The sequence below is a fragment of the Halichoeres trimaculatus genome, unplaced genomic scaffold (genome assembly GCF_033239565.1).
Source record: "Halichoeres trimaculatus isolate MK-OKI-2021-1 unplaced genomic scaffold, fHalTri1.1 fHalTri1_scaffold_12, whole genome shotgun sequence".
In the NCBI taxonomy this organism is placed as follows: Eukaryota; Metazoa; Chordata; class Actinopteri; order Labriformes; family Labridae; genus Halichoeres; species Halichoeres trimaculatus.
Genome location: NW_027437190.1, coordinates 25865286 through 25878857, shown reverse-complemented (window position 1 = coordinate 25878857; position 13572 = coordinate 25865286). Strand labels below are relative to the sequence as shown.

General features: G+C 39.2%; 1 protein-coding gene across 2 annotated transcripts; it reads right to left on the bottom strand.

Annotated features, from left to right (window-relative positions):
• Positions 1-3635: 3635 nt before the first annotated feature.
• Positions 3636-5010, bottom strand: LOC141801080 (uncharacterized). 2 transcript variants are annotated; one of them, XM_074683980.1, is made up of 4 exons: positions 4899-5010; positions 4753-4811; positions 4322-4628; positions 3636-4225 (listed from the first exon to the last, which is right to left on the bottom strand). In XM_074683980.1, exons 1-4 carry the CDS (start codon positions 4937-4939, stop codon positions 3916-3918), a joined length of 717 nt encoding a protein of 238 aa, XP_074540081.1. In that variant the 5' UTR covers positions 4940-5010; the 3' UTR covers positions 3636-3915. The 2 variants fall into 2 exon arrangements, with proteins under 2 accessions (XP_074540081.1, XP_074540080.1); XM_074683979.1 differs by having other exon boundaries at positions 3636-4628; positions 4899-5009.
• Between the last annotated feature and the right edge of the window lie 8562 nt (positions 5011-13572).

The window sequence follows — 13572 nt, the reverse complement described above, 5'->3', positions numbered from 1 at the left end:
TGGCTGACAATGTTCTCCAAACCCAAGGTTTTCTGAACTCCTGATCCTGCAACAACTTTAATGCTGTGCAAATATCTCATCCATATTGTGTAATGGCATTGCATAAGCAAGAGTGGTAAACGCACAGCTAGAACTTCTCATACACACACACGGTCCTGCTGTTCTGTGCCTGCTCTCTCTTACCTCCTCAAATGCTTGCACAGCAGGACAACTTGCTCCCACCCAGGGGTGTGTCTAGGGGAAGCTAGAGGTGGCACTGACCCAAGCTCTGCACTGTGCCTGTGTTGTTAAAGTAGAGATAAATCTTTCAGATCAACTTGGGCTCCCAAGTACCAGGTCGAGGTTAGGCATAGGGGGATAGTTGTTTAGCTTCTGCTGTTATCCATGGTCTTTTCTTTTTAAATGTGTCTTTTTACTATTTATTTGTAATTCCAAAAAAGAAAAAAAAATCAAATTCTGAACCAAAACATTACTTAAAATATAATTAGGTCCCATGCTTAGATTATTCTTTAGAAATCTGAGAAAAAATCTCACTTTGTTGTCATCATTAAACCTCTGTGACATACATATATAAAAGGGGAAATGAACAAGCAACAAAAAAATGCACCAAAGTCTAAAGCCCTGACTAAGATCAGGCCAACTTATGTGCTAATATGTGTAAGAGAACTCAGTGACAAGAACTTGGAACCTATAGAAGTGGTCAGCCTTGAAGCCGTCCCAAAGTCCTCACATATTTAATAAGTCCTCTCCCTTTGGAGGGGGAAAAATATGGATTTACACGTCTTGATTTTATCTCAGTCCTTTAAAAGTACCTTGTATATGGACCCTTGTCCTTAGGGGAGGATTACCTAACACACAACCACAGAAAACTGAGTCTCAAATTTTGAGCACATTCAGCCAACTTCTCAGGGTATAAAAGTGTAACTTTGTTGCCAAAGTTGCCCACATAGGCAGAACAAACTTTACCCACTACCAAGCTGAGTGGCACAAACCTTCTCTGCAGGCTCTATAAACTTTTACAATGTGTTGGTCTGTGGACAATGATCTGACACACATTAAAAATTAACTGGCCCTTGGATTTTTTTTGGGGGGTTGAATTCAGTTAGAAACAACAGGGCTGTGACTGCATTGTGTCTTGTTCCAGTGTCTGTGTTTCCTGCGGTGTTAGATTTGACGTTTCATAACTAGGGCTGTCAAATGTTGAATCTTTCACATATTAATCACAAATGAATTTGCATTAACAACATTACCAATGTACTTATTTAGGAATAATATAAAATAAAATAACTTGCAGTTTCATCCACATGTACTACAAAACAGTGCACTGCCAGCTTTTGAGATGCTGATGCCCACTGACATGAATCTGAATAACTGCACCTGTTCACCTAGCTCAGAGAAGTAGCTCAAACTTAGAGAATTTTGGTTATAGATAATTATTTCCTTTTGACACAAAGAGTTTACTACTGTTGAAATCAGAGTAATGATGGGAAACAAAGTACTTCCATATTTGGGGGTATGCTAAAAGTGCCATGCTGAAAATGCTACCCAAGCTAGGCCTGACTAGTTTGTAAACAAAAGTTCACACATATTCTATCTTGGCCTGGGCAGCTTTAACAATCTTGATGGTTAAGTGAGTTTATTCATAATAACGAAAACATCTTCACGGATTTGGCAACATGTGCACACCATCTCAGAAAAACATACTGCAAAGACCACAACACATAAGAAAAACACGCTGCAAATACACTGCAACACATTAAAAGTGGTACACATGTCCTGGCATCCTTGTTGTTGCCGCAGATTTTCAGTCACAGCTCTCTTGCACATTCTCTATTACAATTTTAAATAAATCAAAAACACATCGTTTTTACCTCATTTTCCAACACAACTAACAGAAAGAGAACCATAACTGAGCTGTGCCTGAAAATCTGCATCAACAACAAGCGTGTTTGGACATGTGCATCACTTTTAAGTGTCCTCTGGAAACAATTCTGTTGTGTTGTGAGTATTTGCTGCATGTCTTTCTGTGTTGTGTTGTGATCCCTGCAGCACATTTTTCTAATATGTTGTGTTATGGTCTTTGCAGTGCGTTTTCTAATGTGTTGTGATCTTTGCAGTGCATTTTCTAAAATACTGTGTACATGTTGTCAATTTGATGTTTTCTCAATTTTCTTGTGTTTTGTCTTTTTGCATGTGTCTTCTCAAGTTGCAGCGCTGTGAGCTTTCAGAGCCACCGTAAGAATGTGTCAGTTTAATAAATACAAAATTTCAGCAACACAAACCCAATGGCTTTGACTGATGTCTATCCAAGGCCTTTGATCCTCACAGCAATAAAACATCAACATTTGGATATCTTGTCTGAGAAGTGGATTAAACAATTAGTGGTAAAGTAACAAGAAAGTAAAATCAATACAGCACAAAAACAGCAGAGTCCACCATTGTATCTTTGTGAAACTCTTCTGAGATGTCTTATGTATTCAGATATGCGTCTGCCTTGATGTGACATAACCCAGGTTCATTTGAGGATGCAGAAGCCCACATGCTGTTTATACACAGTTGGTTCTCTGATCTGCTCTGACTTTCTCCCTCCTCCCTCAAACTGTACATGGGGTCATTAGGTTATTGATCGAGGGTAAGGAGGCGAACAACTATGGGGTGTTGCTGCAGAATCAATCTTACATGCCTAATAGCATGAGTGCATGAGGAATCTTACTTTTTCAACTGATGCTGACATTTTACAAAAGAGTTGCTAGATACAGATTTTTCGAATAGTGTTTGAAGCTTTCAGAGATGGTGGTGACTGCTGAACACTTGAGATAAAGAGGTTGACATTTTCCTCTTTTTCGATCATGTGATACTCTTAGATTAAAAAGAGTGAGAGCAAGACATGCATGACCTCTAGGTTTTGACTGACATACCAAGTATGTGGTCTCCGGTGGGCTTCAAACCTCTTCCCGTCTGCTCGTCCTGTGTGACGTCCTGTATGATCTACAACCACTCTTGACAGCCTTCCTTCCCGCGCCTCATAAACAGTTGATTGCTTCTCTTGGTTTTGTCGCCCATTTCCTTGGTCACGTTCTGGACGAGTGCTCATAACCAACTCACTCTCTTCACTCCTGAGTGATTGATTGATTTATGGGTCAATTAATGGACCACATTATACTCCTATTACCTTCACATACCAAGTCTTTCTTTTGTGCAATCAATGGGTCAGTGTATTTGAAATTTATTTATTAAACATGTTTCTAAAATCTAGATGTGCTTAGAGTTCCTACTCATGCGGGTGTACATTTTCTAAAATTGCTTACAGTTTACTAAATCTTAAATCTAAGGGTGCACTTCAACAACTTATTTTCTCTTTCAGGGATGCCTGACCACCTGTGAAACATGTCATTACTGAAAGACCAAGGTTGTTTGGAGAAATTAGCATAACCACTGGTAGTACTCACACATAACAGATTGTAAACAGATTATAGGATTTGTTAAAGGGCTGACCTTCTGCTAAGCAGCACCTGTGTAGAACAATGTGAGCCAAAAGGAGATCTACCCACAAGAGCCAACAGATGGCACTCTGGTAACATCCAGACCCCAGTGAGATATTTAGGAAGAGAAGGAGCAAAAAGGACAGAGGTAGAGTGACTGGAATTTCATTTTTATTGTATGATTTGGCTTGTTTTAGAGATACAGATGTAGCAGCAATGGATGGGCTACTCAGAAGTTAGAATTCCACCCTTTTTTGGGTAAAAAGTGAAGTACATCAGACAAATAGGTGAATTCTTGCAGAAACTGCCCACCAGTAACAAATAGGAGCCCCTGCTAAGAGCAATATTTAACAAGGTGGCCTCCCTGTGCCTTATGTCACATCCTTTAGTATGTTAACTGTGTAACTGGGACTGATTTTGGTTTTGTATGCCTCTATGGATGTGTACCTCGTTTTAACTGTTTGGGATTGATTCTTCTGTGCAGGGGCTGAGATACACGGCCAGGAATCCTTGTCTTTTTCAGCCTACTGACATTCATCTCTCTGCCGTGCTCTTTGTTGGCAAGTCCAGCTGACCCAAGGACAGGGACTCCTCTTCCCGGGCCATAACCCCTCTGGTAAGTGGCACGACCCCTGCTTTGAGGCAGGGGGGGGCCACTCAGAGACATGCCACGTCTATTTGGGACAGACTCATCACCGACAAGGTCATGCCCATTTTGGACAGACTGGGGTGGCTTGTTGTGACTATGGGGATTCAAATGCACAAGGTCAGGCCGGCCTGGGGCTCTTGGGGCAACATGCTTGACCTGCTCAAAATCAGAGTGGTGGTTAATAACTGACCGTGCTCTTGGGAAGCTGGGCCCTTGGTTGGGGTTGTACTCTGGATTATAAATGTCACGGCTTGGAAGAAGAGTAGGTTCAAACCTCATGGGGTGAGACTGTCGATACATTCTGTCATCTATGGGTCCAAATCCTGGTTGATTTTGTCTGTAGGAGGCTACGTTAGGATCAGACTCAACTATTCCCCCATCATTGTACAAGTAACTTTGAGGTATTGTGTGAGGGTACATCCCATTGTGAGGTGGTCCGGAGAGATCAGGAGCTCCATGAGTGCCAGGATAATCCAATCCCAAAGCAGCTGCGCGTGCTACAGAACAAAGAGAAACACAAATTCTACTCTCTGTTTGCCATTTTCTTACTTTTAGCTTCACATAAACTGCCAACTGGTAATCAAAAGGAAGCAATACCACTAATCAAAGTGCATTACATACCTCTCGCTGTTTTAGCACAATACGCACCCCCAGCTGATGCACACCGAAGCACGGCGGTGCTGCAGAAGACAACAAACACCATTAGCCAAACAGAAACACAATGAGGAGCCATGATTGTTTTTAAGCCACAGTCACATGTGAGATACCTGAGAAAAACAAGCAGAGGTACATGCATCCCTGGAACCATGTCAGCGTTCACTTCATAGCCCTCTTGACTTCTCTTGTAGCCACTGTGACTGCCCCAAACTCACCCTGCCTCTGATTCACTAATTACGGACAGCTGGTTTTCATGGAGAGCAAAACTCAACCAGTGAAGCCAGTCAGCCACAGGCAAATTGATTCATTACAGGCAATTAGTTAAAATGCTTGGTAGCAGCAGAGAAAAAAAAACAGGGTGTTTTTGTTGTAATTTTTAATTTAAGTGAAATGAGATTTATATCTAAAAGTGGAAAAGTGAGCTTCAGGTGTAAAAAATGATTTATTTATTATTTTCCATAATATTTATTTATTTATTTGTTTGTTTTTATTTATTTTTCTACAGTTGTGTTGGTAAAATTTTGTATTGATTTTGCAGCATCAGCATTTTTTGAAAATTATTTTAACATCTAACAGAACATTAAACCACTTGATCAGGTTTCATCCCCAAACTTCTGATTCGCCAAAAGCTATAACAATTATATACAAGTGTGCATGATCACCATCCCAATCACAAAGTTAAATAATGCAATAAAGCCTGGCTGAATAAAGCTTTGAGTACATGGTGCAAAGAATAATTTGGAGGCATACACAACAAAGTAATCTTGCCTTTTTATAAACATGTACAGCTCAAGACTAAATAATTTAACACAATGCATCACTTCAAAGGCAAAATAAGTAAAGCTTGGATTCCAGGTATGTAACAGGCTATGTCTGAGCCAACAGTGCAGCAGCTGAGAGCATAGGGAAGCATTTAATAATTCACTCAAATTATTTCTGTCAGGACTGACAAGCTAAAATGGGGCCCTGATTTAATTCTGTAATTGCACATTCACCTTTTACCCCGAACCCACACTTTGGTAATTAATAGGCCTGAGCTTTATTTGAAGTGTGGCACGGCAAGTAATGGAATTTAAATTGCAGGTGATGTGAAACCAAAGATGTGAATGTCTGCATGGCCAAGGAGCTCATGTTATTTTCCTGCCACGGTGTTGCCCAGGGGGGATTGGAGCCAAAAAGTGGCATCAACCTACAGACCTAATTCTCTGCTCCTACACTCCAAACACCATCTGTCTATTGTTATGGATAGACTAGATCACAGACTACATAAAAAGATGGGAGACATGACTGCTCCCTGAAAGTGAAAATAGTTTCAGTCATTGTGATCAGTTGTTATCATGCAAATTTGGAGTTCAAATGTTCATTTTTCTGAAAGTTTTAATAAAATTTGTTATTTGGTGTGGTTAAAATGTGGTGCAACATGATGATTGGCAGCTCTGTTGACTAACAGCTCCGGCAACATTCTGTGCCAGATTATCAGAGTAGAGGAGGACAGCAGAATACTTTTAACACTACAGTTATTTAACCATCTGTAAGTGTTTATGAGAGCTGTTCTGCTGAAGGCTGTGCCAACCTGTTCGTTTTGTGTCACCAGGCCTGTGGACCAGTTCATATCAGGAGGGTCTGGAGCTGCTGTCTTTCTGAGCAATCCCCCATCAACTTTAGATACAACAGGCCAGTCATAGTGTAATACTGAAATCAACTAATTTGGTTGTGTTTCAGTAGTATTTTTTGTGCTGGTGACTTAAGCAAATGTCTTTTTGGGGTTTTTATAACATTGAACTTAGCAGATTTAAATACTGATACTCTTTCAATTAAACTTCCAGAGGGAAAGATTATATATAAAAATATGATTTTTTTTCTTTTTCCCTTTAAACCAGGGTTAAAGTAGATGTGATGTGGTGATAACCCCACATAGGTTAAGCCCCTAATGTTTACGACACTTGGCCTCCCCTGGAAAGGTCAGTGCCCCACTTTGGCCATCTAAAAATAAAAGTCTAGCTCCCCGTATCTTAGTTAAAAATGATTAGATCCCTTTAAGCACGTCATTGCTTGTGTGGAAACGTCTGGCTGTGAGAAATGAAGTGGTGGTGGAAGTGCTAAAAACTTCAGTTTACCGTTCAAACACTAATGTCCCCCAACTGGGGGATTTTGGGATCACGCTTCAACTGAAGGCAAAAAAAAAATTGAGTTATACTCTGAGCTAGTGACACAAGTGTTCCCTTTATTATGACCCCAGAGTTATTCATACAGACTGTATAGATGCAGAAATATACTCTTTTAAATTTGGGTCAGTCATTTTTCTAGCAGAGACCCAAAAAAGAGCCCTCGGCCTTAAGTATTGTTCCATATCCACCTGAGGCTGGCTCCTGAAGTACCAGAGACTACATATGTGCCAATTCAAAAAGCAGATCTATACAGCTTAGAAAAACATGTTTCGAACCAGGTACATAAAAAAACAAAACAAAACAAAAAAACCAACCCTTCATTCTGAATAGATCATTTCTTTTCCCCTGTATCTCACTGTACTCTGATTGATATAAGTTGAATTCAGCGTTTCCAATATGGCGACAGATAATGATGGGTTTCAAAGTGTCACAAACAGATGCATGACATCACAGAGATTAAAACCATGTCTTATACAGTCTATGTCTTAACCTAAAGGCTATACTTTGACAAATTTTGATCACAGTTGTCGGATTTAAGACTTCTTGGGGATGCCTGGTGTAGACTGTATGAACTTTTTATGTCTGTACATTTGACAATCCTTATAAAAAAAAAACCCAGACTGACACATTCAAACAGTTCAATAGACACTGGTGTTGGTGGCATTTCTTTCAGCAAAGCGACCGTACTGTGCCCTGTGTTGGCTGACATTTCCAGGGACTCTAAAGCAGACCTGCATCCCATGTGGACGAGGTTGAATCGTTTGACACGCGCACACACACCTCTGGAGGGAGGTTATGGTATACGAGGTCAGCTACAGAGGATCAGCGCTCCACCTCTCAACCTCAGTGTGGCAACGAGCCCGTTCGCTCAGCCCCCATCAGCCCCTCTGGGCCTCATTTGTGATGAGCGGGAGGTCTACTGTGTCATTTCCACAAGATGTTGACACAGACGGAGTGGCCTCACCGGGCTGCCAAATGACCAGTGAACTCTGACACTGCAACGGCACAATGATCCAGTAATGGCTGATACACCCTTAAGGTGGTAAACCACTCTCATTTGTTTTGGACTAATTTCCCCAACTTGTGTAAATGTGTATCAGAATCAATTAGGCCTAATAATACACAGTCCTTAGAGGATTCACATCAAAGCTCATAAGCACACAATCCAATTAAGAGTGTTTACTGTTTAGATTGAAATGCTCAGCGTTCCGGTCTTAAACCCAATCCGCATATCAGTAAACAGTGCTGTTGGAGTGTCTTTTCCAGTGGTAGTGTGTGGGCGTTATGTGTGTGTGCTTATTTGTGTGAATCCAGAGAGAGAAAGAGAGTGAGGATATGTGCAGCTTTGCAATCTTTGATATGGTTTTGTGCAATTGGTGAGCATTTTGGTGTATCTTGTTCCAATTCTGAGGCTGCAGAATACCAAGAAAAAGACTGAGAGACATTTTATTCCCTAATTTAAACTTCTTAATGGAATTTTAATGCAAGGGTAAAACAACTACAGGCAAAATGCATATATTAAAGATCGCCTCTCATCTAATTATGAAAAAATAAAACAAAATAAAACATTAAAACCCTTTCAAATGTAATTTCTTGGGTATGTACGTCATAGATTAATGATTGAAATATGACAGCAGGCTTTTAAGAAGTAAAACAGAGGACCCATTGCCCAATGCCACATCAGCTGTGCAGAGACAATCAGTGATTCATTGGTTTGCATGTGAGAAAGAGCTGCTGAGCAAATGGCAGCTCAAAAGCATTGTCAAGCTAGGTTTCCCCCCCCCTTTCCACCAGCAGCCTTATGTTTTAGACTGAAAAGGGCACAAGATACCACCAACCTTTATTCCCATCGAAAATTATTGATAACTAGATAAATACACTGGCTTTTAGCAGCTGCCATTGTGAATTTCAGGACCCTCTTCTTTCACATTTCCACTGCTGCTGCTTCCTCACTCCTCCTGTCACTGCTGTACACAACAGATACTGAACTCTTTGAGCTCTAGGGCTCAGGCTGCTTCCAAAGCACGAATAGCAATCAGCAGAGGGAGTGAGGGAGAGGAGAGGAGGGGAGGAACAGTCACACACATACTCACACATGAGGAGCAACAGTTTTTGTGAGGAACAAATGGTCAAAATACACACTGAGTACAAAATAAATGACCGAATTATTGTTGTCAAGGGTATTGCACCACTTCTTTCTACTTTATCAAATTAGAGAGCCCTCCTTTCCATCTGTTCATAATGTGCTTTTATTGTGGTTTTCTGCCTCCACCTGACATGCCAAGCCTGCAATTTGTGGCAACAATTAATATTAGCTTTTCAGAGCCTACCTTCACATTATTTTTAAATGAACTGGAACAAAGACTGTTGTTTGCCCTCCCTCCAGGCTTTCCATAACAAGAAAAAAAGTGACAACAAGCTGCTGTAGGACCTTAAGTGTAATTAGCAATGACACCATCGGGATGGTTCCTCCAAATTCTACACCAATTAGGAAAAGCAGCAGTCAGCATATACTACTCTTATGATATCCACAAACAAACACCTCGTGTGGACAGCTGCAGCGTGCATGCAGAGGCTTGCATTGGGGACACAGTCACCTGTCAGGCCTTATTTAGATGGGGTGTGTTCCATTTTGCATGATGCTGTCTTGAACTGTCTCCCCTTGCTCGGCTCAGTGTTGAAATTAATTAGTAATGTCTGGTTCTACACAGGCCCAGAGACCCAAGCAAGCCAGTCAGGAGAGGGGGAGAGATGAATCAATCATGGTGGAGTGTTTTTGCTATCCCAGCAAAAGTCACCTCCTGTAAATTCCCATGATGCTCAGCAGCAAATTCTTACTTGAATTCTTACCTAATTGAACATTATAGCAGCGTATTGCTGGCTAAATCCACACGTATCTCCACTGTTTGGTTAAAGTTCTTTCTGCAAGTCAGTTAGTTTAACAAAGTCTGTTTACTTTCCACAGTTCAAATCAGTAGTTTAGTTTTCCACAGTTTATTACCTGAACAAAATGCTTTTTCCCCCCAGTTTTTCTTCCAACCACGCATTCTGTACTGTTTTCATCAGGAGGCTCTAATTGCTTTTCCTTGAAGGCAGAATTCAGCTAAGCCAGCTGCTGTCTGAGCCTCATGTTGTTTCATAAATATAACAGCTCCCTCATTATTTTCACAACAATATTAATGATGATAAGAACAATTACAACAAATAAGGCAGCAGACGTAGAAACAGCAAGGTAATTTCAGTTCCTCTTCCTCATAATAGTTTTACTTTTAATACCATTTAGGGCCTTAATTTTGTTTTCAATTTGTCTTTTCAGTTTAATCTGCCACCTTGTGATGCAGCAGATGTTTTGTTAATAAGGTTTTTATCTTGTCTTCTTGCATTTTTGAATGATTGTTCACCTTTGCGGTTGCTATTTGATAAATATTAGAAAGCAAACACAAACTTGTGCTTTTTCTGAGTTTAAACAATGTTATCTGATCCTATGATGCATTTACATTATAAGACCTTATACTTTTCAACAACTTGGACACCAAGGTAAACATCAACAGCACAACAGTGTGCTAGTATCTTTACTGTCGTAAAGATAGTTTGACATGTAAAATTAGAGTCCAGCATGGTTGATGTGTTTCTCTCTATGACTACTGCAACTTACAGTCTTACTACCCATCTTCATTGTATTGTGTCAATCACATCATATCTTATGGCATCATGTCATACTGTATTATACTGTATTGTATTAAACTTTATCATAACTCAACAAACAATATAGCACAGTACCGTTCTTAGTGTATCATATCATATCATATCGTATCATATCATATCATATCATATCATATCATATCATATCATATCATATCATATCATATCATATCATATCATATCATACCATGTCATGATATGATATGATATGATATGATATGATATGATATGTCATGTCATGTCATGTCATGTCATGTCATGTCATGTCATATCATATCATATCATATCATATAATATCATATCATATATCATATCATATCTCATACTATATCATATTGAATAGTATTACACCTCACTGTATTTTTCTTTTTTACACCATATAATATTGTATGGTGTCTCAGTGTAACATATTTTACTGTTGACTGTTCCATACCATATTGCATTACATTGTATCCTTTTGTATCCTATTGCATCATATTGTGTTGTGTTGAATTCCATTGTGTATTTGGGCATCATATGGACATCACATATAGTATCGTCTCCTATTGTATCATAAATTATTGTATTGTACTGTTTTTATTTTTATTTTTAAATCTTATTGTACAATATTGTTTGATATGGAAATGTATTGCACCAAATATTGTCATATCATATCATACCATACCATGTCATGATATGATATGATATGATATGATATGATATGATATGATATGATATGATATGATATGATATGTCATGTCATGTCATGTCATGTCATGTCATGTCATGTCATATCATATCATTTAATATCATATCATATATCATATCATACCTCATAGTATATCATATTGAATAGTATTACACCTCACTGTATTTTTCTTTTTTACACCATATAATATTGTATGGTGTCTCAGTGTAACATATTTTACTGTTGACTGTTCCATACCATATTGCATTACATTGTATCCTTTTGTATCCTATTGCATCATATTGTGTTGTGTTGAATTCCATTGTGTATTTGGGCATCATATGGACATCACATATAGTATCGTCTCCTATTGTATCATAAATTATTGTATTGTATTGTATTGTTTTTTTTTTTAAATCTTATTGTACAATATTGTTTGATATGGAAGTGTATTGCACCAAATACTGTATGTATAAAACTAAAACATATCATTTGATATTGCTCATTTTTATTGTACCATACATATAGCTTTTTCAAATTTCACATAAATCTTTAAATGCAGAATAAATGACATAATATTAAAGAAGAAAAATACTTGCTGCACCTGATTTCCTTACAGGTCAGAAGCATTAAAGGCCTTATTTTAGGTATGGGATATCTTGGGAAAAATTTATATATTTCTAACTCTGGTCTTGACTTATATAAAGACTAATGAGACATGTTGATGATATATTAGATAAGACACTTCAATGTCTTAAACATAAATGACTTTTATCCTCAAATGAATACTATCTGACACGGTAAACAAAGAGCAACTATGTGAGACATCCAGCAATTCATTTCTTTGTGATTGCCATGTGGCTCTTTGTTACAAAACACAATCAAGTTTTGTTTCAGAGAAGACTGTGTGCCACCAGGGGGAATGCAGCTGCTGTTGCACGGTAAGTGATGATTCTTTCGAACAATCAAAAATGTGCAGAGTTGGAGCTACACCTTCTGGGACCGGTTTAGTCTGGGTCCCAAAAAGTGGGACCACTGGTCTCAGGTATTTGGGGGTCTATCCCGGGACTAGTCAGTGGAAATGCTGTAAAATGTGTGTCTTGCTGAGACGAAGTGAACTGAACCACTTGATGGAAATGGGGCTTAAGCTACAACCCTTCTCCATGTGGTCCAGTGCTTCAAACTTCACTGTTTCCCTGCTCCTGTTGCATCTATCCAAAGCAGTGTGGGAGATAACAGATGGTTAAAGATGTCTTTCCTTTCATAGCTGCCATGTGTGGTTTTAATGCTGTCATGTCTTGGCTCTGACTTGTGCTATTTAAAATCATTCAAACATTATCGCTACTGTTTCACAGGCCATCTGTGAAAGCTAGATGAAGACTCAGGTAGTATAGAGAAACAAATCATAATCTTTGGGTTTGCTGAAAAAAAGAAGAAGAAGTAAAAATAGGTCAAGAAATAGGAGAAAGTCTGTAATGTCTGATGCTTGAGATTGCCTTTAAGTCCTCTAGAAAGCTGACAAATATTTCTTTTACAGGAAACAAAGACTTAAAACTTTTGTTTTGTTCAAACCTGCTTTAGCAGTTGTTTGATTGGCCAAGCTTAGTCTTCACCCCCTTTTGGCCTACGGATGTTTGCGTGTTCCTGATAAGGCCATTTTAAGCATTGTATGTATTAATAAAAGATGATGTGGTTGTAGAGGGAAACACATCGACCATATTGATTGTATTTAGAGAAATGTACATGGTAAAAACAGTCTCCTTGCATTCCTCCGTTTCTGATTCTTATCAACTCTGTCTTCAGAAAAAGGCGATGTTTGGATATCAACCCACAGTCTTTGATTCTGCAGGGAAAATGTTATTTCACAACAAGCTTCACTGATTCTCTTATTATACAGAACTAGATGTTTTCAACAGAGGGACTCTCAGCATGAACCAGTATACGGTTTAGCATGTCTTCTGAGAATGCCTAACACAGTTTCCTTTGTTACAGGAATAGATATTCAAATTCTGCACTTGCTATCACAGCTTTGTGCCTGTTTTTCACAGAGCTGCTGTGTGGCAGGAAAAGATGATGGCGGGTTGGAGGGAGGCGGAGGGATTTCTCAGCTGTACTCCATATGTTGTGTCATTTGGGGGCTTGCTGGTGTCTGTGTATGCTTGGCAGGTCTTGGCTCCTTCCCTCTGTTCATGGTGTCTGTGCAGCCGTCTCTGTCAGCACCCACCTGCCCTTTTGCTTCCAGACCTG

Bases quoted from the DNA above. Each gene is read 5' to 3' on its own strand.
- LOC141801080 (XM_074683979.1), bottom strand. From the start codon at position 4,939: ATGGTTCCAGGGATGCATGTACCTCTGCTTGTTTTTCTCAG. The intron at 4,812-4,898 runs GTATCTCACATG...TGTCTTCTGCAG, and splicing joins CCTCTGCTTGTTTTTCTCAG to CACCGCCGTGCTTCGGTGTG. The intron at 4,629-4,752 runs GTATGTAATGCA...TTTGTTCTGTAG, and splicing joins TTGTGCTAAAACAGCGAGAG to CACGCGCAGCTGCTTTGGGA.